The 24,531-nt window shown below is 35.0% G+C and overlaps 1 protein-coding gene across 9 annotated transcripts in view; it reads right to left on the bottom strand.

The window, feature by feature from the left end:
* Positions 1–3,264: 3,264 nt before the first annotated feature.
* The window catches only part of LOC132951777 (uncharacterized), a 260,467-nt gene continuing 239,200 nt past the window's right edge, over positions 3,265–24,531 (bottom strand). For 4 of the 9 annotated variants that reach the window (XM_061023728.1, XM_061023727.1, XM_061023733.1 and 1 more), the window contains 14 exons: positions 18,176–19,866; positions 15,458–15,530; positions 15,331–15,371; positions 14,450–14,632; positions 12,715–13,825; positions 11,870–12,104; positions 10,896–11,041; positions 10,710–10,819; positions 9,063–9,285; positions 5,322–5,531; positions 5,201–5,263; positions 4,820–5,124; positions 4,558–4,709; positions 3,265–4,402 (listed from right to left, as the gene is read on the bottom strand). In XM_061023728.1, coding sequence (XP_060879711.1) covers positions 4,097–4,402; positions 4,558–4,709; positions 4,820–5,124; positions 5,201–5,263; positions 5,322–5,531; positions 9,063–9,285; positions 10,710–10,819; positions 10,896–11,041; positions 11,870–12,104; positions 12,715–13,825; positions 14,450–14,632; positions 15,331–15,371; positions 15,458–15,530; positions 18,176–19,866 — 4,849 coding nt within the window. In that variant the 3' untranslated portion in view covers positions 3,265–4,096. Of the gene's footprint in view, positions 4,403–4,546; positions 4,710–4,819; positions 5,125–5,200; positions 5,264–5,321; positions 5,532–9,062; positions 9,286–10,709; positions 10,820–10,895; positions 11,042–11,869; positions 12,105–12,714; positions 13,826–14,449; positions 14,633–15,330; positions 15,372–15,457; positions 15,531–18,175; positions 19,867–24,531 lie in introns of all 9 variants that reach the window. The other 5 variants (XM_061023730.1, XM_061023729.1, XM_061023732.1 and 2 more) reach the window with 5 other exon arrangements.

The following is a 24,531-nucleotide window of genomic DNA, read 5'->3' as shown; positions in this document are numbered from 1 at the left end:
TTTTGGGCTGGATCAAACTTTTTTTTCCAATACATTTTGAGTAGGTGACTATTTGTACATCGCCATCGAAACGCAAATCAACAATAACATTTTATTTTGCAGTAATAATTAATAAAGAATATTATTATTATACGTCATCTCCTGTTATTAAGCCGCAAGTTGTAGGTACCTATAAGATGCAATATTTCTTAATACATAATATATTGTCGTAGGTTTGCTTTTTAAAAACATAAGATACACATTTTTCTCAATCTGTTTTATTCCATTAATTTATTTTACCTGTTTTCTCGAAAAAAGTTTCTACTTCTTAATTAAATATTTCATACCATCAGACTTCGTTTGATTTAATTATTGGACATTTGAGCTGCCATTATTATGCTCTATTTAAGAAAGTCTGGTTTTGTTTTTTTGGTTTCATCTATGTTAAAAAGAGTCATTACCTATAGTCGAAACAAAAATTGACTACTGTATTATTTGATTAACTTTTTGTAGTAGTCTAATTTATACGACAAAATGATATAAATCAAAGGTTCAGAACTATTAATTATTATTGAACTAAAATCTTTCAAAATATTAAATCGAATATGAAATTAAAATAACTAAAAAAGTCTTCATTATAACGGGACACTAATATTTTTGAAATGTTGAAAACACTTTAATCTGTCAAATATGCTTTTTATAAAATACATGAAATATGTAAAAATACACAGTAAAACTTTATATTTAGTTTAACAATACTTCACAAAACATTTTTATCTTACCTAGAATATTCTATACAATCATAAACAAACACGAATACGATCAAAGTGTATACAACATTTGCATATAATAGAACTATTCTTTTTAGTTTTTCTATTTTATTACTGATTGGTCTGAAAAATATGTTTTTGTTGTTGATGTATAATATGCAATATGCATAATATTATAATATAACGTGAAAAGATGTTAAAAAGTGGTTATCAATCCTCATTATGTATGACGTGTTCACGAAACTCGGTAGATACACGAAATGATAAATATTATAGCCTATAGGTTATAAATAATTTAAAACGTGTAGATAAATGGTAATTTTTTTAGTTTTAGAATTTCAGTGCAAACACAAAAAAATAAAATAATGGTACTTTCCATTTGATGACTATACGTATATTTTTATACATTTTGCTCGTCCTGGGCAATTTTGGCTTTAATTGCACCTAATACAAATTATTTAACCTCCATTACTACTGTCCTGTCTATGAGTCATGATACCGTAATTGTTGTATACTTTATAAGTGTTTTATGACTCTTTGACTCGTAATACTATAATATTGTAAAGGCATTGTCTTTAAAAAAAAAATAAAAACTTAATACAGGGAATAATGGAATGCACAACTGGAATATTGTTACAACTTGAAAGGTTTATATTAAAATAGTTCAACACGATTATATCGATTATCAAATGTAAATCAAATAAGTACCTACCTACTGCTATTGCGCTACCTAATAACAATATTATGTCATTGTTCGGAAATTTTTTTCGATTAAAGTACCTATTATAACAATTTGTTACACTGAACACTGACGCGAGCTGAATTACTGCGACCAATTGACGGTCACCACGGGCGAGATATTATAACTTATAACGATCGTTTAAGTGATTTTAACGCGACATAAATACATAATCTCTGCGTACGTATAACTTTAAAGTGCCTACATGGCTGTGTATCGTTATAATTTAGTAGTATTATTAGCAGGATTTGGTCCTTCTGTGTCCGTCGTCCATGTTCCTATGACTCTAATAAATGTTCATATTCAAAATTTCAATAGTTACGGTGGTGTATTTAATTTATAATTACGTGGTAACTGGTTATAGGTACATAACCATTCGATTGTACTGGCTACAGGGCGTGCGCTTTATCGTTTTTTCCACTCTACAGCAATATTATAGGTCGGTACCTATCTAAATATTATATTCTCGTAAGCTGAAGTGGATGATATATTTGCCGGTAGAACACATACGACAAGATAACCATGTCAACGTTGGCGCAACTAGGGGAGTGCAAAAAGATCTTTGGCACCCTTTGTTTTTGTTAGGTCTACGTCCAACTAAAATTATAAGATATTTATTTAAAACATTTTTAAAAATGTTGGTCGTACACACCTATGGCTTAAGTCGTAACATTAAGTATTAATTCGTTTACGTTTATAACGAAGAGCCACGGATCTGTGAGGCATTTACAACTGTAATAGCCATAGCCCATAAGGACCCCCGAGTTTTAGAGGTCTAGTTGCTTCTACGCATGTCAGCTTCAATAGATATTATAAAGATCATAAATTAGGTAGTGATTGTGATGAATGAGTGATCACTGAAATGATGTCAATATTATTATTTATTATTTATGTGTAAGAGAATTTAAAACCACGGTCATATACCTATATATTCCTTACTCGGAATCGATCTTACCGAATCTTCAGCTTTAATACAGTAATGCCTTTTGAGTTTTTTTTCATAGGGTTTCAAAATTTAATCAGAGCAATTTTTTTTCATCATAGTAAATACATGTAGTTGAAGGGTTACCTATATAATGTTTAATACTTTAATATTTTAATAAATTAAAAAAATTCATAGTTGGAAAAAGATTTTGTCATATGCATATCAATAATATACTTATATACATACATTACCTCCATATAGATCTTATGTTATACGCATTAGAAAAATCATACAACATTTTTACCCATGTCGAATAGTGGTGCCAATTACCCTTAAATATGATTACTCTCAGACTTCGGTGAGGCAATATGTATATATACATATTATAATTTTGGACACCCTTATACTGGTTATACTTTGATAACATTTCTAAGTATTATGATGTGCTTATCTATATTAGTTGCATTAAATTATATAAGTTATTTTTACCGATACATAAACAAAAATATAAATGTAATATTGTAGATTATAGTAAAAAAATATGTTTATCATGGATTAAAGATCATTATTAAAATTAGTCTACAATATTAGTAATTAGTAAAAGTGTTAACTGTTTCACTTGCTGTTGAAATTATCAACTGTAAGAATAGAAATTTTATTTTTCATATTTGTATTATTTGTTTTGACACTTATATCAGTTATATGTAATATTATGATTATCATTTGTTAAGTTAATTTTTTTAATGGTACAAGAGAAATTGAAATATATACACATGCATATTTTAATACCTTAAAACAGAAATAAAGAAAGAATAAATAGACATTTTCAACACATAAAATCGTGTATTGCGTAAGAATTATCATAATTTGATATTTGGCGCATACAATACAATATAATATAGTACATAAAAAAGTTAAAACCAACTTTGGGTTTTCATAAAAATTAACAGTTCTTAATTAGTAACTTAACGAAACAATATTTCAACAAAATCAATATGTGATAACTAATAAAGAGAACAATAAACAAAAAAATACAAATCAAATAGGATAATAAAGATGAGTCTACAAAAGCGAAACAATATCATAAGGAACAGTAATTAACCACATTGAATATTACAATAAAGGATAACAATAAAAGTTTAGATTTCTCTATTTACAAATTGTGTTTTACAGTAGAGAAATACACAGTTAATAATAATATGCACACACATGGGGAATTTTTTAAACATTTTAATATTTAGATTAAGTTTTATTTTTTTAAAAAAGTGACTATGCATTTATTATTATAGAAGTCATTTTAGTATGTTGTAAGACAAGTTTTTTTACACGGAAAAACCATTGAAATAGAAATATTACATTTAACAGAATATTTATTGCTTAAGCCTATAAAACGTTAATTATAATAACTGATTGTATTATAATAGTTTTATTATATTATATAGTTAAATAAGTACAAATGTCTACTTAGATTTGGTCAATTAATTCCAAATGCAAAATTATTATTTAAAACCGTACATAAACTAATTTAAAATTTAGTTAATATTTATACAAGGATTTATGTTAATATATATAATATATGTCCATAGGGTTTAACAATGTAATATTAACTATTAATGATGCTCGGCAAGAGGAGACATTTAGTCCATTTAGTAATTACTGATTGTAGTAAGTGTTGGCATCGTTCTATATGACTGTTGGCGGCAACACATTGTAGTCATGTATGGATGATTTAACTGTTTCATAGACGGGTCGGTTGTCGTCTGCAGTGGACGAGGTCAAATTGTTATAGGCTACGTATTCGGAATGTGGGTTATTGCACAATGTCTGTAACTTGGTCAGGTAACTGTCAAAGTGTTCTTGGGTCTTTTCGGAACCAGATTGACCTTCAGGACATCTCACTTGTTCCAAAAATGACATCATATTGTTCCTTAGGTTTTCATAGTACCCATTCAAATGGGAATTTTGTCGTTGAGATAAGATTTGTGTTTCCTGTAAACATGCAAAAATATCAGGTTGTTACAATTACTTAATATTTAACTTGGTAAAATTGTGGAATATTGATGTAGTTTGACTATTTTATCATTAGAGCATCTTTTTGGAGTGTTTTTGTTTGTTTGGAATGTTTGACACTACCTTGGGCCTACCTTATCCCCGTGTCGAAGATGAGCCTCCATAGCATTGATGTCTGTCTTCAATCTCAACATTTGGGATTCGACGCGTGCGTTTTCTCGCTGCAATTCCGTTATTTCAGCATCCAAAGTAAATAGATCTTCACCACCGTTCCCCATATTACAATCTAAAAACCACAACTTTTTTACCTTTTCTCCTCCTCAACATTTGACTTTTTAAAAATTGTAAAAATCCCACAATTTTACCAGACAAAGATAATCTTAATACTATTCTCACCATTATGAAGTTGTTTCGAGCCGTACATATGATGATACAACGAATCAGCAGCATTTGTCGGGATTGGTTTCTTTCCAGATGCTAAATTTGGTGCTGACGGATGGCAAACGCTGAGAGTTGGTGCACCACGGTGAAGGAATGGACTTGGGTTTAAATGAGATGGTTCACAGCCAGTTTGGTCGGATTGCTGGTGATGGTGTTGTTGTTGTTGCAGTTTTGCAATATTGGCTTTATGCTGTTCAACAGTTCCCCCACTTTCGAGTACACGCATTTTATTACGATTGGCAATTGGACAACCGGATGCACTAATATTAAATATTATTAGATAAATATGAAAAATGTAATTAACAGTAAAATGTAAGCTTTAAAAAGTTAATTTACCTTCTGTGTGATAAAAATTTGCCAGTAGCATGTCCAGATCCATCACATCCAGGTATAGGGCACCTATAAAATAATTTAATATTAAATACAGTAAGTTCAATTATTAAATAGTGCAATTAACCTTAGTGGTTCAGAATCTTGACCATCTCGAGGTTTACTCTTTGGCTTATTGGCTCGAGGACATCCAGACAAGGATCTATGAGAAGAATAATTTCCTGTTACATGACCAGACCCATCGCAGCCCGGTGTTGGACATTTTAGTTCTTGTGAATGTGTTGAAGAGATTCCAGGTTGCGATGAAGAACGATCACTTCTTGCGCAAACAGAAATACTAAAAAAAAACAATATTACTTAAATCTAGTTAAAAAATAAAATGCTTAAATAATTAAATCATAAACATTTATATAATTTTTTTTTGTACTACCAAATTTGTTGAAATAATTAATACACTGGTGTACGACATACGAATCTGGTATAAAAAGTATTTTATTTTGATTTTAAATGATTTTTTTTTTTTCAAATACATATTATATAATATTTATTATAATATAGGTACCTATATTAAAATATTAGTATTTGATTAAAACTTCTGTGAAACCTTGGATAGGTGGAGATTTTTATTTATCATACCTATACAAAACTAAAATAGTAACAAGTCACGAATAAAAAATTAAGCTGAAGTACCTAGTTGATTAGAATATTTAATCGGAACTGAAATCGGAATAAAAAAAAATTTCTTCTTCTTCTTCCTCTTCCTTTTCTTCAATTTTTTCATTGACAATATCTTTCTTCTCTGTACAGGTTGGTTTTAATCTGAATGAAAAACATTCTTGTAAATATAATTTTCTTTTGGACTCTTCGTTGATGCTCAAACAAGATGCGATGAAATTATCAATCATTTCTGATGTACGGTGTGGGTGGTTCAACAGCAGTATGAAACACGATCGGACAGCAAACAAAATGTAATCGTTCGCAATGTTGGGCGAATTGAGGGCTATTGACAGCAATTCCTTGTAGCTATCCCAGTCACCAGCTAACAGACAGAGTCGCATTTGGTTAAATACCGGTCTCAAACTGTTTCCCTTTATTGTCCTGTTTGAAGGGCGACTACTAAAATTTTGCAAATGCCGTTTGTTGGTGCACAGACTGTCTACGCGCATCGATCTCCTGTCATCCTGATAAGTGGCTTTGATCTTTGCCTTTCTGCCAACTGGTTCACTGCGTTGGCCCAATATCATTTCAATCGCTTGTAGAACGCCACTGTTCGGTAAAATAATGGGGGACGAGCTAATATTTTCGGTAGACGAGGTTTCCCAACAATCAGAATCTGACTGTTCCATTTTAAAAATGTAACAGATCGGTCGTTGGATTCAATACTCGAAATGTGGTCAAAAGCTATGCAATGTAGTATTCGGACGAAATACGAATAGGTATACTTGAGAAGCGATAATAATATTCAACTGATGTAAAAAACACGACAGTTCAACCACTACCGGACAGCGGGCACTATTCAGTAGTAAGTATTCACTATTTGCTAAATATTAACTACAACAAAGTTTAAAGTAGTAGGTACCAATTAGCTATTTAGTAATTCACTATACGGCTTACAGTATAATTAGACATAGATTTAAGATTAGTATTAGATTAGAGTATTTGAATATCCACATGTTGATATTTTAAGTTTTTAGTTTTTACTGTTTGTTTTTCGTTTATAATGAATGGTGATAACGTTGTTATCACACCATTCAAACAGTATGACCACGTATGACTTCACTCGAGAAAGTATTTGGCATAGACATATTATAAATAAATGTATTTATAAGACTATGGAATTTGGTAAAACGAATCTAAATACTAACAAATCCTTCCACTACGGCCAGTTTTGTTCTTGATAATTTTACCAATTATTGGTATATCGAGTGATTCAATGATCTAATTGTAGTCAGCATACCAACGATAGATGATCATAGATAGATAGTCTTTTATGGTATGCTGACCAATAGATCCTGACAAATAATGCGAGGGGATTAGTATTTTCACTATTTTGTCACAAGAACGCTTATATTTATTTTTTTTAAGGAGTTATTTTTACTTTAAAAGTAAAAATAATACTTTTTACATTATTGTGAGTAAAAACAATTACAAAGTAATATTAATTATTATTAAGAAACATTAAAAAATAATAGTGCCATCATAATAAAAACGTCTACTTTTCAAAGTCGTAACCAGTAATAAATGACAATTTTTGAACCCAAGTGGCAAGCATAGTTGCTTATAGTGTTATGATTTATAAATATATTACTATAATAAACTGAGCTCACAACTTGACTCACTAAAAACATTAAAAAATGCACTTAAATTGTTGAAATACGCTGTTAAATATGATCTGTGGACAAAATTAGGCACTTAAAAAGTGGAAATATTTATGGTTTATTTTTTCTCTTCTTAAACTGTATATGTATTTGTATCATAGTGGGAAGAATCGGGAAAAAAATTGATGTTATCTAACACGAATATGAACATATTGTAACGTCTAATATCGTCCAACTGCATTGGCTCGGTAAAGATTAAGCCATTAGGGAGAAATGATTTATAAATAAATACCATGAAAGTATAAAACAGTTTAAAATTGCATTATCTATAGAACTGTATACAGAGCTAAAAGTACGACGTAAATATCGTTTGGTAATATTGTCCGAGTGCGTCTTATGCAAAATTGTAGTGGATAAAAAACACTTAATTCTTATTATTGAAATTTGAAATTATATTTTTATACTAAATTAAAAATACAATAATAATAAAAATTACGAGTTTTCTTATAAACAACATAATTCATAATTAGGTAGGTATATAAAATAAATATGTAAAATATGTTACATATAAAAATTAAAAACCATAAAAAGTTTTAAATTTGAGTTTAAAATAAATAAAATGTAAAAATAATATTTTGGTATTGGGTTGGAAATTCGGAATATTTTAAATTTCAAAACTAAAGGTTAGGCAAACATTTATATAGAATCAGATTTATTTTACTTATTTCTAGAGCTGACACTGTATATGCGTATAAATGTATAATGTATGCATACAATTCCGAGCATTGAATTAATAACCGAAAAAGAAATGATTTGTGTTTTTTTAACTCAATGGACACAATAGTAATTTTACTTTATTAAGATATTTTTTAAAAAACTCGTCGCACAGCAATGGGATTTAGAACTTATGAAACTCACTTACTACCTACGATATATTAGGGTACAATAAAATAAGCATATTATTACTCATAATCGCAGAAGGTATTTTCTAAAAAAGTTAATGTACTCTGTATTTCTACAGAATAATTAACAAATATTATTGTTTAATAATAAGCATTACGATTTTAAAGTTGATGGGACTAATCCCGGCTATGTTTTCTCCCAAAATATACGTTAACCTATCTTATGTGAATTTAACATTTGTACCGACTATCCTAGTTATCGGATAAAACTTTCCGAAAATATTTTGAATTTTGTTTATTTTAAAACAACTTATCCGCTGTTATGATTTTGAACCTTTGTATATAATACGAGTGGAAATAATAAAAATTGACAATATTTAAAGTATTAAAATGTAAATAATATTGAACTAAAATTAGTTTTAAAATGCAAAAAAGTCGTTTTCAAATAAACTTCATAACGTATTCAAATTTCAAATATGTTTTCAGACAGAAAAAAACACTCACATTCGTGTAGCGGGTTACATTTGCGCGTGAACACGAGAGTGCTCCTCTTTATTTTTAGCCACCGATTTCAATTACAAGTGTATGTAAGTATAACAATAATTGTAGTAGTATAGATACTTAAATTATGTTAATAAATGCGCTCACGTAGTCACGTACCTGTCGTCTTTGGACGAGACAGAGAGTTTGTCTTGCTGTGGCGGTGGCATACTGTAACACGGATTCTGCGAGAACCCGTTGGGCGGCGCGCCTTGCTGGTAGGCGCCTGCCGAGTATCCGCACGAGTACGCCGACGTGCTGTACGGTGTCGAGTATCCGTTTGCGTACTCTGGCATCGGATATCCGGGATGTGGGCTCAACGAGGTGTAACCTATATAAGACAGACCGAAAGAAAAATTGTCTAATAAATATATTTAATATACTATGAGTATAGTGAGTACCAATACGCCATAACGCAATGTACCAACACGGGCAATAGTGTATAGAATATAATGTTGTTTTCGTTTGACACAATAAAAAATCTTCACTCCCCTTTAATTAACAACTTTATGAAATAAATAAAAACATAGTTAAGCGAGAGTGTGTAAGTAATTTTTTTTTTTAAAAACCTTTAAACACTACGACTGAAGCGTGGAACTGGCTGGTCAATTTTTTTCTACTGAAGTGCCCAATGTTTTAAGGAGCCGAATATCAATCGATTGTAAAATCTTTAAATATGTTATCCGTTTGGTACCTTGGAGTGGTAATTTTTTCTCAGTAGAATCCCCAAAGTAAGCGTAAAGAAAAACGACCTACGGGAAGGTGGGAAATTGTAAAAATATGTTGAAATCTACTGTTACTATAGTTTTTAACGAAATACTGTTTGGAAATACTTATTGAAATTCAACTAATTGATAATCATAGACACTATTGGCATTATCATTGATTTGATGTCAAACGAACTTGAAAAAATGCTCATACGATTTTGTCCGATAGTGGGCTAAATTAGAGAACGATGGATATAATATGATGATAGGTGAGTAGATAGTCTAGGCGATCGATTTGCGACTTCAAAGATATTTGCGCCAGTAAAGATGGTCAGTATACAATTACTGTCGATAGAGTGAAATTAACACTTTAAATTTATAATCTAACGCGGTTACCTATTTACCAACCTGTATTAAATAATTATTGTTTTATGTACGGTGATAGTGAGCGAGTACGTTTGCGTATAGCTATAATTGTTACGAATGCCCTTTTTGTATAGGCCGTTCGCTCAGAATTATAATTATACAAAAATTAAAAAAAAAATTAAAATAAAATGTAATCGTCTATAAGTTTGAATATATTGGTTATTGGTAATTATTTCATTAAAAAAAAAAAATTAAAAAAATTATAAACTGTTACCTATGTAAAATAATATTAAAATAATATACTATCATTATTATCTGCAATAATCTTGGATTAACTAATTAATTGTTCACTAGTAATTCACAAAAAAATACAAAATCAATCAAATTTCAAATATTATTTAAAATATAATTATTTTTAAATCAAAATATTTTTGAACCTGAAGCAGAGACAGATTCGTGTTATGTTATCGGTGTATCATGCGTTTGTATTACCGTACTACAATTAATACTGATTAGAACTGTGATACTGTTAGACATTATACAATATGCGAGGATGCGCAAACGACTTATCAATTTTTTTTACCTGGTGGATTAATCAGGTACTCGAACGACAAATTCTACCAATATTTATACAAACAACGACAATATATCGATAATAATATAATACTATTATAGTGCTTACCGTTGACGTCTCTATAGTGGTCCATGTAATGGGAACCTCCGCTCTCGGGTGTTGACTCCCTGCTGTATCCGTTAGGCGCTCCGCCAGGAAACACAAGTCTGCCAGGTGCCCTGTAACGGGGACAAATGATTGTAAACGGTCTCGTTAAACGGCCTCTAAGGCTAATCACAAACGACATCGTCGTACCTGTTGACGCTGAGGTCCAAAGTCTGACCTTGTGGGCTTGGGGCCTGGTTCACCTGCGGACTGGACGTCGACGTGTTCGGGCTGGTACGGTGTCCAGCGGTTCCCGCGTAATGGTGAGGGCTCAGGCTGTTTGAATACGTGACAGTCTGTGTGCAAAGCAATAGAAAAATAACAATTAGAGCAAAGGGCGTAAAGTATATAATGTCAAATACCATGACCCGCCACCTTTGGGGCTCTGCCGCGTTTTATAATATTATTTTAAGTAGGTATGTGGTATAGGCAGTGAATCTAAGGGGCACTGACTGGCACAGGGTGCTTTAAACCAAGTAACACCCCAGGCCCCCATTTGTCTTTATGATCCGGGCCCCGATTACCACTGTCGTGCCCTTTCTTAAATTTAACTCTATTGTAATGTCTATCAATACTTATTTTAATGTAAAACTCTTTCATAATTTTAGTAGATTTAAAAAAAAATATACAGGCTCTTAATTAATTTTACACCGGAACCAAAAATAGCTAAGTCCGCCCCTGAGGGAATCTATTTATAATTGTATATAATATAATATGCTAATATCGTTTTCCCCACACCGCCAGCTCGTCAATTATCATGGTACCTACCATTTATACATATAATACCTAGTTAACAACTAGACTAAGTTGTTTGTAAGATTAAAAACATTTAATTTGTTTTTGATTGCACTATATAGCCTAAGAAATAACTACTGTTTATATTTTTGCACGATAGCAACTTTAGATTAGCATTTGAGATTTATTTTTCAGTCAATAGAAACCATAATAAAACATATGGATGTCTTGGATTGACAGCGTCCTACATTTGTTTTAGGAAAAAAAGGTATAAAATCGTAATTACTACAGACTTCAACCCTTCACATAATAACACGTATTTAATAAGTCATATGGGACACGATGATGGTTAGCCGAAAGATTATCGTGGTATGAATGTATAATCGTACCTGTGGACTGGTTGAAGTCACGCTGGACGTGGACAGGTCCATGACCGACACTGTGCCTGGTGACCGGGTTAGCGGTAAGGGCAACGGTAGCGGAAGTGGCTTCATCCCGGTACTCGCAGCAGCGATGCACTTCACCGACAGATTGATCGCTGCTGCTGTGGGAAAACCCGATTGAATGACCGGGCCGCCGCCGGTGGACGTAGGTGGATTAGCTCCTTCGTACTGGTATAGTGGCCTGCAATGAAAAATGAAACAAAAACACCGTACATAAAAATCATTATCCAGGTAACGTAGGTACTACTTTATTAATTTAGGGCTAAGATTTTGTAGCAATATAAATCGTTAGAGTATTAATTCAATTTTTAAACTCGAAAAATACAAAAAAAAGTCATCTCTTTTCAAAAGTCAAAACGTTCACTTTGATAAACTTAAATAACATATTATTAATTATATTTTTTCTATAATAGTTTTATCAGCCAGCCATAAATTAAGATTTTTCCACCATAACAATCCAAATAATTTCGACAATAAAACACGAACATTTCTCCTATTTCTGGTCGCCTATAATCCATGGTTGATAACCTGCTTAATATAATACAATTAAAGGAATATATGACATTTATGTGAAAATTATTAATAATAATCATGCGTACAAGCACATTTAGAGGAAAAAAGCTCTATAAATTTCCAATGGACTGTCCGAATTTCTCAAAGTTCAGGTAGTTCGTGGGTTTGATAAGGTCGTAAACCCATAACCCCATTAAGATATTGTACGCAAGTACCTATACATGCCACATAGTTTTGAATATTTATGGAGTGGACGTGTGACCGGAACGAACCCTTACCTTGGATAGAGTGGCGGTTCGATGGTATCGTCCATCTGTACGGGCTGTTCAGGTTTCATGATCATCTGGTGTGGTTGGTACATGGCGGCGGCAGAGTCCCCGTATTCGGATGGGTATCGTTGGCACGACTGATCGGATTCGTAGCGGTCGGCGTATGCTGCAGCGGCTGCGGCCACGGCCGCGTTCAGCGGATTCGGATACGACGGCGGCCGTACGTGGTCGTACGACGACCGGGCCGGGACTTCAGTGGAATACGACGGCGACGGCCGGTTGATGTTGGTTAGCGCGTAGTTGCGGTCGGCAGCCGCGGCCACCGACCTGTTGTACATGTCTTGCTGTTGGCTGCCACTGCCGCCGTTTATCTGCTGTGGTTCGTACGGTCTATGCTGTAGTCTGGTGTTGTTGTCCATCATCATGTACGATCCGGACGAACCGTGTTGTTGTTGTTGACCCGACATGCCACCGTTGCCGTGTTGTTGGATTTGTTGTTGTTGTTGTTGCTGCTGTTGTTGTTGCTGTTGCTGCTGTTGTTGTTGCTGTTGTTGCTGTTGTTGCTGCTGTTGTTGTTGTTGCTGCTGCTGCTGCTGTTGTTGTTGTTGCTGTTGTTGTTGCTGTTGATGGTGGTTCATGGCGTCCATGCTACCAGACATTGACGATGAGTTTGAATCGTGACAGTGGTCGTACGACGACATGGTCATAGGGGTGCGTCGGCTGCACGGAGGTGTCACTGAGCGACATGAACCAGCCGAGTGCATTTCCGACTTGATGGTCATGGCATCGTCTTGCGTTCCCGGAGCGGTCCCATCGCCGCAGCATCCCATCTCGGACTTGAGGCGCAGCTGTTTCGCGTCCGGTTTTTCGTCGTCCATTTCCGACCCGCCGGCATCCATGTCTTTGTGTTGCAACATCTTGGACGGTTTAACCGTCAGCTTGGCGCCCACCGCCGATGGGCCGTAGTACGCCGCTGCCGCCGTCAAGTATTCCGGTGACCGGCCAGTCGGACCACCGCCGCAGTGGTCGCCATAGTGACCACCCATCTGCTGGTACGCGTCCTTATTGATGTTGCCCATGTGCTTGTATTGCTGCTGATCGAGTCCACCGTTGTTGCACACTGAAATCGATGAGGAAAAAAAAACGGAAATGACGCGTTGTTCTCGGCAATAAACCGGGCCGAGTTTTGCTGAGAGTAGATCGCTGTCACTGGGTGTCTGAGGTTTTTGTCGGGTATCAGGTGGGTTGTTGGGTGGGTGTTGGTGTGCGGAGAGCACCCATTCATTAATAATATGTGGACTGTGCGTCTCCCATAATACCCGGCTATATATGAGTTGTCAAGTGCCAAGTGATAAATCAAAATCTTTTTTCAGTACTTATAGATTTTTTAAAAAGAATTATTGAATTATTTTAGAGATATGGTAGGTTTTTATACTAATATATTTATAATATTTTAGTAAACATTTTTTTGTTTTGTCCCGTGGGTAGATGATATTAGGCCAAATGTAAGGTTTGAATTCATTCATTGTGGCAAAAACACATTGTTCCATTTACATCCATAGTCTGTTTTGACATAATTTAATAAATTGACACATATTTTGTTATCAATAGCGTTGTTAAATTTTTCCCTCTCCCTCTCTCCATGATAGATAGAAGGACTAAGTTGTTTGTGGTATGGCCCCAAGGACCCTTCTCTCTCTCTCTCTCTGCTATCAATTCATTTTTTATAGGTCTATGCGAGTACCTGTAAGCGCGGCGATGTGTTGTTGTGACAGTTTTTTCTGCCGTTCTCGCAACGCCTGTTTGTTGGCCGCCGCTATTGGACAGCCCGACAGGCTCCTATGTGTGTTTCGGTTCGAGCTCACGTGTCCCCGGCCATTACATCCGGGAGTGGGACACTTTAGGATCGTTTCGTGCAAGGCCAGAACTGGTCAAGACAATGTATACACACATATATATTATATATTAATTTATTACATTGGAATCGATTTCGCAACATGCAACATTGAAAACACACGAACAAACAGCAAAAAGTTTTTTTTTTTTTTATCTTAAATGGTCATAGTAGGTAGGTATAGTAAGTAAACTATTAAAAAAAAATTAAATCGGCGGACAAGGATCAAGAATAGGGGTAGAGAGAGAGAGTAGTGTGATGTCGCCGGGGTGGATATCATCATGCAATTTATTGTTGCATATTATATAGAAAAATAAACATTAAATTATTGTCATATTATTATAATAATCATCAATAGCCAATGATATAGGTAACAAAATAAAAAGAAACAATTCTCTATATTAATATTTATAACAAGTTCGATGCTGTTTGTGTTTTTATCGGTGTACCAGCTATTTGCGGTAAAATCTATGTAATAACTATATAATATATATGTGTATAATATGTTGCCCGTGACGGATAATATATGCGTTGACGTTGGAGAACGAGAGGGCAGTTGTAGTGGTGCAATTTATCAGCTCTCTACCCCCAGCAAAAATCCGGTGTGTCAACGGATTGGTTTTGTTCGTTGCATATACAATGCGCTTTCAAATAATAATTATATTGTCGACAAGAAAAAAAAAAAATAATAATGATATCTTAGGTTATATGTTACGTTTTGCGATACTTACTTTCTGGCGTCACTTTGTCCTTGCGGGGGCATCCAGACATGCTGCATGTACGAGCAGAAAAATACACACAATGACCTACTGTATATTGATATTAACCCGAAATCGTAGATTAGCTACGATAAATTACCTTCTGTGGTGCGAGTACAGTCCAGTGATGTGCCCTTGACCGGTGCATCCCGGCGTTGGACATTTATTTCCATCTGAAACGCAATACATTAAAGTTACTATTTTGCAGTTATTCGTTCCGAATGCATTTCCTTTAAGCCTATAATATTTATTATTTTGTTAGGGGAGCTTTCATCTTTTGTTCCTCGTCTGAAACAAAAGAATAAGAGATGGGATTTTTTTTTCGGCGTTGGCGATCACAAAAGGCGCCGACTGTGCTGAATGGGTAGATAAGAAACATTGATTCCGGGAGCTGCCCCCGGCAAGGGTGTTTGGTTTGTTTTTATTTTATTTTTGTTTTAAGAGATATTATTATTTATAATTCCCTTGTTTTTAATTAAAAATGCATCGTTTTAACGCTCTGTCGCCATCTAAAAAAATTATAATTAAAAAATATACACATCGATGGTCATATTCCAAGTGGTGATAAAAGGAGAAAACTTCATGGATAGATAAGCAATAATATTGAGAATGGAAATTAGATTTAGTAAATATATTATTATATTATTATATTGATCCGATATCGAAGTGGATTACGGTAAATTTAAATGCAATTTATAACGGACTAATATAACAGTAAGATTACGACTAGATTTTATTTCCCGTAAAACCGTTCTGTATCATCCTTGTTGTGATACATATTTAAACATCCAACCAAATTATTGATAAGTGGTCAAACAAATGTTATCATTTATTTTTGTAAAATGTTTTATAGTAAAAACTATACTTAAAAGTAACGTTAATGATTGATTTTTTAACATGTTTATAGATTTAAGTATAGCAATAGTCCAATCATTAGAGTTAACCTACAATCATTATACTTCAGATTACTATAAATGGTTATAAAAGTACCTATCCAATATTAAATATCAGTGTTAAATCAATATATCAAATTATTTAGGTATAAGTACATTTATTGACATTAAATACGATAAACAAATTAGATATCTGAGTTTGACTAGTTTGAGTGTTTGATAATAATTTTTAAATCTCTATGAGATTAACCATTAACATGTTAAAAAGATGTACACATAAAATATAAATATTATAAGAACACTTTAAATATTATTACAGATTTAGATTATTAATTTAAGTTCAATATTCATATTAAGTGATAAAGAACTTGTATTATAGTTTTAAATTATGTTTTCTTACGTCATTGAAAATTGAATGGTGTATTTATTCAACATATTATTTAGTACTTTTGAATGAAGCGATGAAATAAATTTGTTATCAAACCAATTATTTATTACTTACCTATATAGGCAATATTAAAAGAAGTTTATGGTATTGTCTTTTAGTAATATTTTATATTTTTATAATACTATATAGCTTTTATCTTATTTATTTTTAAAAATAAAAGTTATTTAAGTGAGTTTAAGCTTAAATACTTATTGGAATTTTATATAGGTAAATTAAATATATACACATATAGAGACATGTCCGTATATTAAATCATTTTTTTGTTGGGTGGGGGGGGGGGGGGAATCAATAAGAAATATTACATTAATGAAAAGTTTTATAACATTTATTAAATTGTTTTTATGTTATTATACAATAATATAATGATATAGATTACTATATTAAACGATTTTTTTTAGTTTATAACTTATTTATTCTACTATTATTAATTATTATAAACATAATATATCAAATGGGAACGTACTAAAATCGTTTATTATAATTTATAATTATGTAGTATCTTGTTAATGATATATGGTAATTGTTAAATATTATATTTAATCAATTAGAACATAAACTACTTGAGTGACTAAGATTAAGAATATACCAAACTTCATTAATATAATATGCATGCGTACAAGCTTAACATGGAAATTGTTTCAGTGGCTATTATCAACGCGTAATACAATAACCAAGAACGGTTTAAAAATCAAAATGTCGTGACGGTGGCCGGGCGGAATTGTCGTCGCGCGCGCATATATAACTTATCTCAAAGTTTGTCGGGCGAGACAATAACATATATATATTATTCCGAACGAGTGGCGTATAATATACGTACACGCAATAAATCCTAAGAGGAAGTGGACGGAGAGGAAGAGAATTGTGTGGGAGTAAGAGAGAGAAAGAGTATATTATGTAAGAGAAAGAATGACGACGACGACGACAGAGGAAGTCGATGAAACGGAAACTGGCGAGCGTCGCGTGCGTACAGTATTAGACTGCATCTCTATAACATGTACGGTTGTGGGTCTGTTGTGGGTACAGCGGTGTGGGTGTGTATGGGTGTGGGGGTATTTATAATAAAATAGTGCTCAGACGGTGATGGTGATGGGTATAGAGGTAGGAGGGGGTGAGAGGAGTGTTAACAACTCGTACCCTTTCGCCGCGTTTGGGGTTAAGTCGGCACGTGATCGGCGTGGAGATGTCCTCTTAAACCCACCCCCGCCTTCCCACCAAGCGGTGACCCCTACCCACCGCGACCATTATACGCGCTGCTGTACGGTACGCCGACGACATTATTGTCAACAACGTCGAACGACTGCGCGCTATCCTCCTTGAATGTTAATTAGTGTTAAATTGCGACAGGATTCGCGCGGGGGCGTACGCGAAGGATCGAAACGATAATAACGCGTGCCACGTCGTCGCCGTCTCTACCACTAATGACGACGAGCCTGTAAACCGTAGAAGTACCTAAGTATTATCGTTTATCGCTGCTTACCTTTGTTGTTCATGCATCCCGGTAGCATCAGTCCACTATCTACGGGGTCGAGGAGGAGTTTGGTAGTGCCACCACCGACGGACGTCATCCTCGGTGACAGACCGCCGCCTCCAGCCGCGCTCACCACCGAAGCACCAAGCACGCCTTCCCTGGCCACGTCCTGGAGTGCTGTGGCCGCTCTGGAATCGGCGCCGGCTGGCTGCAGTATGGTGTACTGCTTGGAAAGTGGGCTGGGCGAGTCCATCTTGATGACGGCCCCGTCCGCCTTGCAGTCGCCCGAGCTACCACTGCATCCGTCATCCTCCAGTTTCACGCAAACTGGCTTGACCGGTGTCACCGGACCGACGCTGACGCCGACGCCGCCGCCAACAACTGCGTTTCCGCCGGCCAACAGGTGTTTGACCGTCGAACCGTGTCCACCCCCGTTAGCCACGGAGACGCCGACGCTGTTCGAGACGAGTCCACCGCCTGGTCCGGTATAACCGACCACGAAAGTGGCGCCGGCTGGCGGGTATGGTCCCAGAGGAGACATAGCCGCGCCAACCGCGGTGGGCAGGTCCAGGCGAGTCGGGTCTTTGGGCTCACCGACGCCACCGCTTGCCACAGGTCGGAACGCCGAGAACGCTGTCTTGTCCATCAGGTAAGCGTCGTACGACGACGACTCGGACTCAGACTTCAGGGAAGTCATCATCTCGTCGGGCCGCACGTGGCTGTTGTTGTTCCGGCGGTCCACGTCCATTTTGCGCCGAAGCCGGTCGCCGCCGCCGGTGTGACTTCTGCTACGGCCACGGCCGCAGCCACCACTCTCGTCATCATCGTCATCGTCGTTGTCGTCTTCGTCGTCCCCACCACCGTCGCCGTCGCCCTTGTCATCGCCGCCACTGCAGCCGCTTCCGCCACCACCGCCGTCAGCCGACATGTCAATCTCAAGCTCATCCGACGAATCGTCAACCAGCTCGTTAAAGTCCGGCTCGTACTTGGACGGCGCGTATTTGTCTGGTTTCTTGTTATGTTCGCACTCTTTGTTGTTCTGGTCAATTTTGTTGAGCAAAATATGGTCGAGGTCGCGGCGTTGTTGTTGCGGCGGTTGCTGTTGCTGCTGTGCCATTTTCGCGTCACCTGTGTTGTTTTTGTTCTCGTCCACTCTGATGGCCGTCGGTGGCGGTGGTGGCGGTGGGTGTGCGCCACTGGCGCTTCCAATCTTCTTTTCGTCAAATAGGTTGACGAACGCCGGTGATTCGTACCGGTCATCGTCGTGTCCTGTCCGGTAGAACGAGTGACGTGCGCCCGGCCACCCACCCGACAGGCTCTTCAGCGCTGCTTCCGTCTCGCGTATCAGCGTCTCGTCGTCCACTGCCTCGTCACCGCTGGCCTTTGCCTGTTTTTTTGGCGTGGCCGCAGCTGTCTGTTGTCCAGCTACTGTGGCCGCCCCGGTTGCTGGCTGACTGGCCAGCGGCCGTTTTTTCGGTAGCACCATTGTCTTTTGCGCGGTCGCCACGCCGCTGCCTCCGTTGTTGTTATCTTGCTGTTGGTCGGACGTGCCTTTGTTGTTGTCCTTGTCTGCGGCCACCTCTTGCATTTGTTTCAGTGCCCGTCTCCTTTTCTTGTGCGCAAACGTCTCATCTACTGTAGACTGGGCCTTGTTGCAGGCCACCGTCCCGTCACCCGATGACTTGCGTTTTGATGTCGACCTGTGTGCACAACAAACACAATGAATTAATAACAATTTTATTCTTATAGTACCTATTGCAAAATAATTCTAAAATTGTATTTTAAAGTCCGCGCGTTATAACTAGGGCTTGTAGGGTCGATGGATTTGTTGGTATAATATTATGTACCAGTTCTAATAGAAGTATTAGATTTGGAAGTATTCGATTTCAATACCGTCAAATCTATCGCAGTCGTACAGTTTTTTTTTGTATGTAAAACGTATTTAAATTTGTATTTTCAAAAATACTGTATTTCTGTGTAAGTGGTAAATATAAAAATGTATTAACATAGAGCATATAGGCCACAGAGCAAAACTCTAAAAATCACGTGGTACTACGATAGGTAATTGATAATAATTGTAAAATATATTTTTTTTCATACAAGATATATACGTCACGTACTTAAATAAAAATATAATATATTATATTAAGATAGAAAAAAATTCGACTAGATTTCGATGAATACCTATAAAATATAATGGTATGAATACCTGTAAAATATAGTTCCTACAGAACGCCTACGAATTATATTCATCATTCATGTAAGAGCATAAACGCGGGCACGGAATAATGCTTACGTTTGTATTCACTACGCTGCGTTCGTTAAATACAATCAAATTAATATTTGCGCTTTTTCCAACAACGAAACGACGTTGTGTGTATTTTTTTAATTACTATTATTATTATTATTTATTACCCATCTCCAATTTTAATTGACTGCTGTTTGCGATCTCGATCAGTTACTTTTTTTTTCAATAATTATGTTACGAGGGAAGAAAAAAAATACCAATAACGCGCACTTCTCCACCCCTTCTTCTCGTCCGCCGTCAATCGGTTGTTTAATTTGCCAAAGATCCGTTTTTCTCGGCTCGTTAAGTATTTTTTTAATTAAAAATCGCTTGCCGACTTTTAAATTAATAAGAGAGAGGAAAAATGTCTGTATATAGCTACTTAATAATATCGCGGTGATACATTGGAAAGGCCTAACGGTGGCTATTTCGGGGTGGTACGCGCAGGAGGGTGTAGTAATAAGAAATAGTGTACTTATATATATAGTAAGATACGATATTATTATTAGACAATGGGCAAAAAAGGGTTATTTGTAATATATTTTGTGCAGAAATCAAATAACAAGCGCCCAACTGGCCGGCAATATAAGCACCCATGTTATTATAATATGTAGGTACCTATTATGGATATGTTATATGTATAAATAATACAAATTACTTACGTACATTTCACCAGCCCCCCCAAATATAATTTTTGACATTTTTTTTTTGCAAAACATTAGTGTGCCATTAGTGTGAATTTGTGTGACTATTTTCAGAATTTGTGCGATACTGGTTTAACCGTAAATTCAAAAATATATATGGGGGGCTGTAGAAATGTTCCCCAGCCCCCCATCATAGAAAAAATTACAATTTTCAAAATTTTCTTTTGCCAAACATTAGTGCGCCATTAGTGTGAATTTGTGCGACAACAACCAGAATTCGTGCGACACCCGTTATACTCGGAAAAATCGTTTTTCCATTTTGAGCATTTCCCCAGCCCCCCCTCATAGAAAAAATTACAATTTTCAAAATTTTCTTTTGCCAAACATTAGTGCGCCATTAGTGTGAATTTGTGCGACAACAACCAGAATTTGTGCGACACCCGTTATACTCGGAAAAATCGTTTTTCCATTTTGAGCATTTCCCCAGCCCCCCCTCATAGAAAAAATTACAATTTTCAAAATTTTCTTTTGCCAAACATTAGTGCGCCATTAGTGTGAATTTGTGCGACAACAACCAGAATTCGTGCGACACCTGTTGTACTCGGAAAATTTTGAGCATTTCCCCAGCCCCCCCCCCCTCTCCACCCATTATGGAAAAAATTACAATTTGCAAATTTTTCTTTTGCCACCATAAATTTTTGCGCTGTCTTCCAGGTAAGTCGAAATATTAAATTTTAACATTGGATCTAAATCAAAAATTTTCATATTCAGTCATCACCAATATTACTTAATGTATTCAGATATAAAATAAGACCTTTTATATATTGCATGCTTGTTTAGAAAATAATATCACATTATTGTACTTTCAGTATGATTTTAAATACGATTTTTTTAAATTTTATTTTTAACAAATCGTTGTGGTAGGTCTTATTAAATTTAAATAATATGTAAATGTACAAACTATAGACAACACAATATTATATCAATGAATCAAAATAAGGTTTCTAAAATTATATACCTATGTAATTTATCTTTTTAATTTAAGCTAAATTAATTTTGTTATTTACAATTAAAATAATGAATTCATAAATACTTTCTTGATACTTAGTAAAAATAATTATATGGCCTGTGCCAGAGTAAGGTAATGTGTGCCCGATCCACTGCGACCTCTTATATCGGCTAGCGCGCCTTGCTCTCAACATTGTCTTTCCGATATAAATCTAAGAACATCAATGCTTGGCCTGGTATGCATTATTTTGTTTGTAGGTTTATTCAACCTGGATTCGTCTAATATTTTCGCAAGACACATAGGTAATTATAGTGTTATATTAAAGTTGTAAGGATTGGTTTTGTGTAGGTATTTGAATTTATTAAACATAATATTAGCGTAATATTTGTATTCTCTATATTTTTCCTTTTAATATGATAACAAATTTTTATTATTGATAATATTTGACACAACTTTAATTTAAATTGTATTAATTAAGAACTCAATATATCAAATTTTTTTTCGGTATCGGTCAGCTTGTAAATTATAAGATCCATGTGGGAAGCCAGTTTCACTAGCTCCACTCGGTAACGGGGGATTTTTAGAATACACATTTTGCGTAAGATACAATGGAAAGTAAAAATTATTGTGGTCTTGCCAGGTTACTCGAAATAGAGTTAAAATGTTTTAATTGGTTGATAAAATGTATATAATTTCGTCAGTGAAGTAGCAGAACACTGTTTTCTAGTTGTATTTTCTTTTGTTAATTAATTGATTACCTATATTTAAAATTACTAATAAGATTTTTTTTTATAAAATAGACCGTACTATGTTTATTGAATCCATAATGGTAAATTTATAATTACTGATACAGTGAAATTAGTTGGTAACTTAACTACTTACGTGTTAGTGCAATAATTGCAGTGCATGTATGTATAATGAATAGATAGAAAATCCAACATTACAATAAAAGATGAGTATAAATATGACATTTATCTTATAAATTATATTAAATTTGGCAACTTTATACAATGGTGACATCGTATTTTAGTATTTAATACGCGCAATGTAAACCAATAAGGTTCGCGCGCAATCGTATTCAACCCGCCCCGCTTACTCCACATGGTTGAATCACTGTGTTCTGAGGTCACTGAAATCAGGAAATTTCGGTAGCCTGGGTACCAGGATGGTATAGTTTACATTTTATATAATTTAACTATAATTTATTATTATTTTACGTCATTCGCACATACATAATTGTAGGTATTGATGGTGTATGGTAGTGTAGATTGCCGAACATTTGAGGTACTGATCTGTCGACATATTTATATTATTATTATTGCACGCAGATAATCACCAAACAACTTTAGAACACGAATATTAAAACGAACAAATATTTTACTGACTAAATCACTCCTTTATATTATTTTTGTATTGGTACTTCTTATTAGCAAGTTAGTTTTTGTTATTAATAACGTGTGTAACGTTGTCTATAGTTTGTACATTTACATATTATTTAAATTTAATAAGACCTACCACAACGATTTGTTAAAAATAAAATTTAAAAAAATCGTATTTAAAATCATACTGAAAGTACAATAATGTGATATTATTTTCTAAACAAGCATGCAATATATAAAAGGTCTTATTTTATATCTGAATACATTAAGTAATATTGGTGATGACTGAATATGAAAATTTTTGATTTAGATCCAATGTTAAAATTTAATATTTCGACTTACCTGGAAGACAGCGCAAAAATTTATGGTGGCAAAAGAAAAATTTGCAAATTGTAATTTTTTCCATAATGGGTGGAGAGGGGGGGGGGCTGGGGAAATGCTCAAAATTTTCCGAGTACAACAGGTGTCGCACGAATTCTGGTTGTTGTCGCACAAATTCACACTAATGGCGCACTAATGTTTGGCAAAAGAAAATTTTGAAAATTGTAATTTTTTCTATGATGGGGGGCTGGGGAAATGCTCAAAATGGAAAAAACGATTTTTCCGAGTATAACGGGTGTCGCACGAATTCTGGTTGTTGTCGCACAAATTCACACTAATGGCGCACTAATGTTTGGCAAAAGAAAATTTTGAAAATTGTAATTTTTTCTATGAGGGGGGGCTGGGGAAATGCTCAAAATGGAAAAACGATTTTTCCGAGTATAACGGGTGTCGCACGAATTCTGGTTGTTGTCGCACAAATTCACACTAATGGCGCACTAATGTTTGGCAAAAGAAAATTTTGAAAATTGTAATTTTTTCTATGAGGGGGGGCTGGGGAAATGCTCAAAATGGAAAAAACGATTTTTCCGAGTATAACGGGTGTCGCACGAATTCTGGTTGTTGTCGCACAAATTCACACTAATGGCGCACTAATGTTTGGCAAAAGAAAATTTTGAAAATTGTAATTTTTTCTATGAGGGGGGGGCTGGGGAAATGCTCAAAAT

This window comes from Metopolophium dirhodum, chromosome 9 (genome assembly GCF_019925205.1).
Source record: "Metopolophium dirhodum isolate CAU chromosome 9, ASM1992520v1, whole genome shotgun sequence".
Classification (NCBI taxonomy): Eukaryota; Metazoa; Arthropoda; class Insecta; order Hemiptera; family Aphididae; genus Metopolophium; species Metopolophium dirhodum.
The sequence above is the reverse complement of the archived record's forward strand: the minus strand, read 5'-3'. Positions and strand labels throughout refer to the sequence as shown.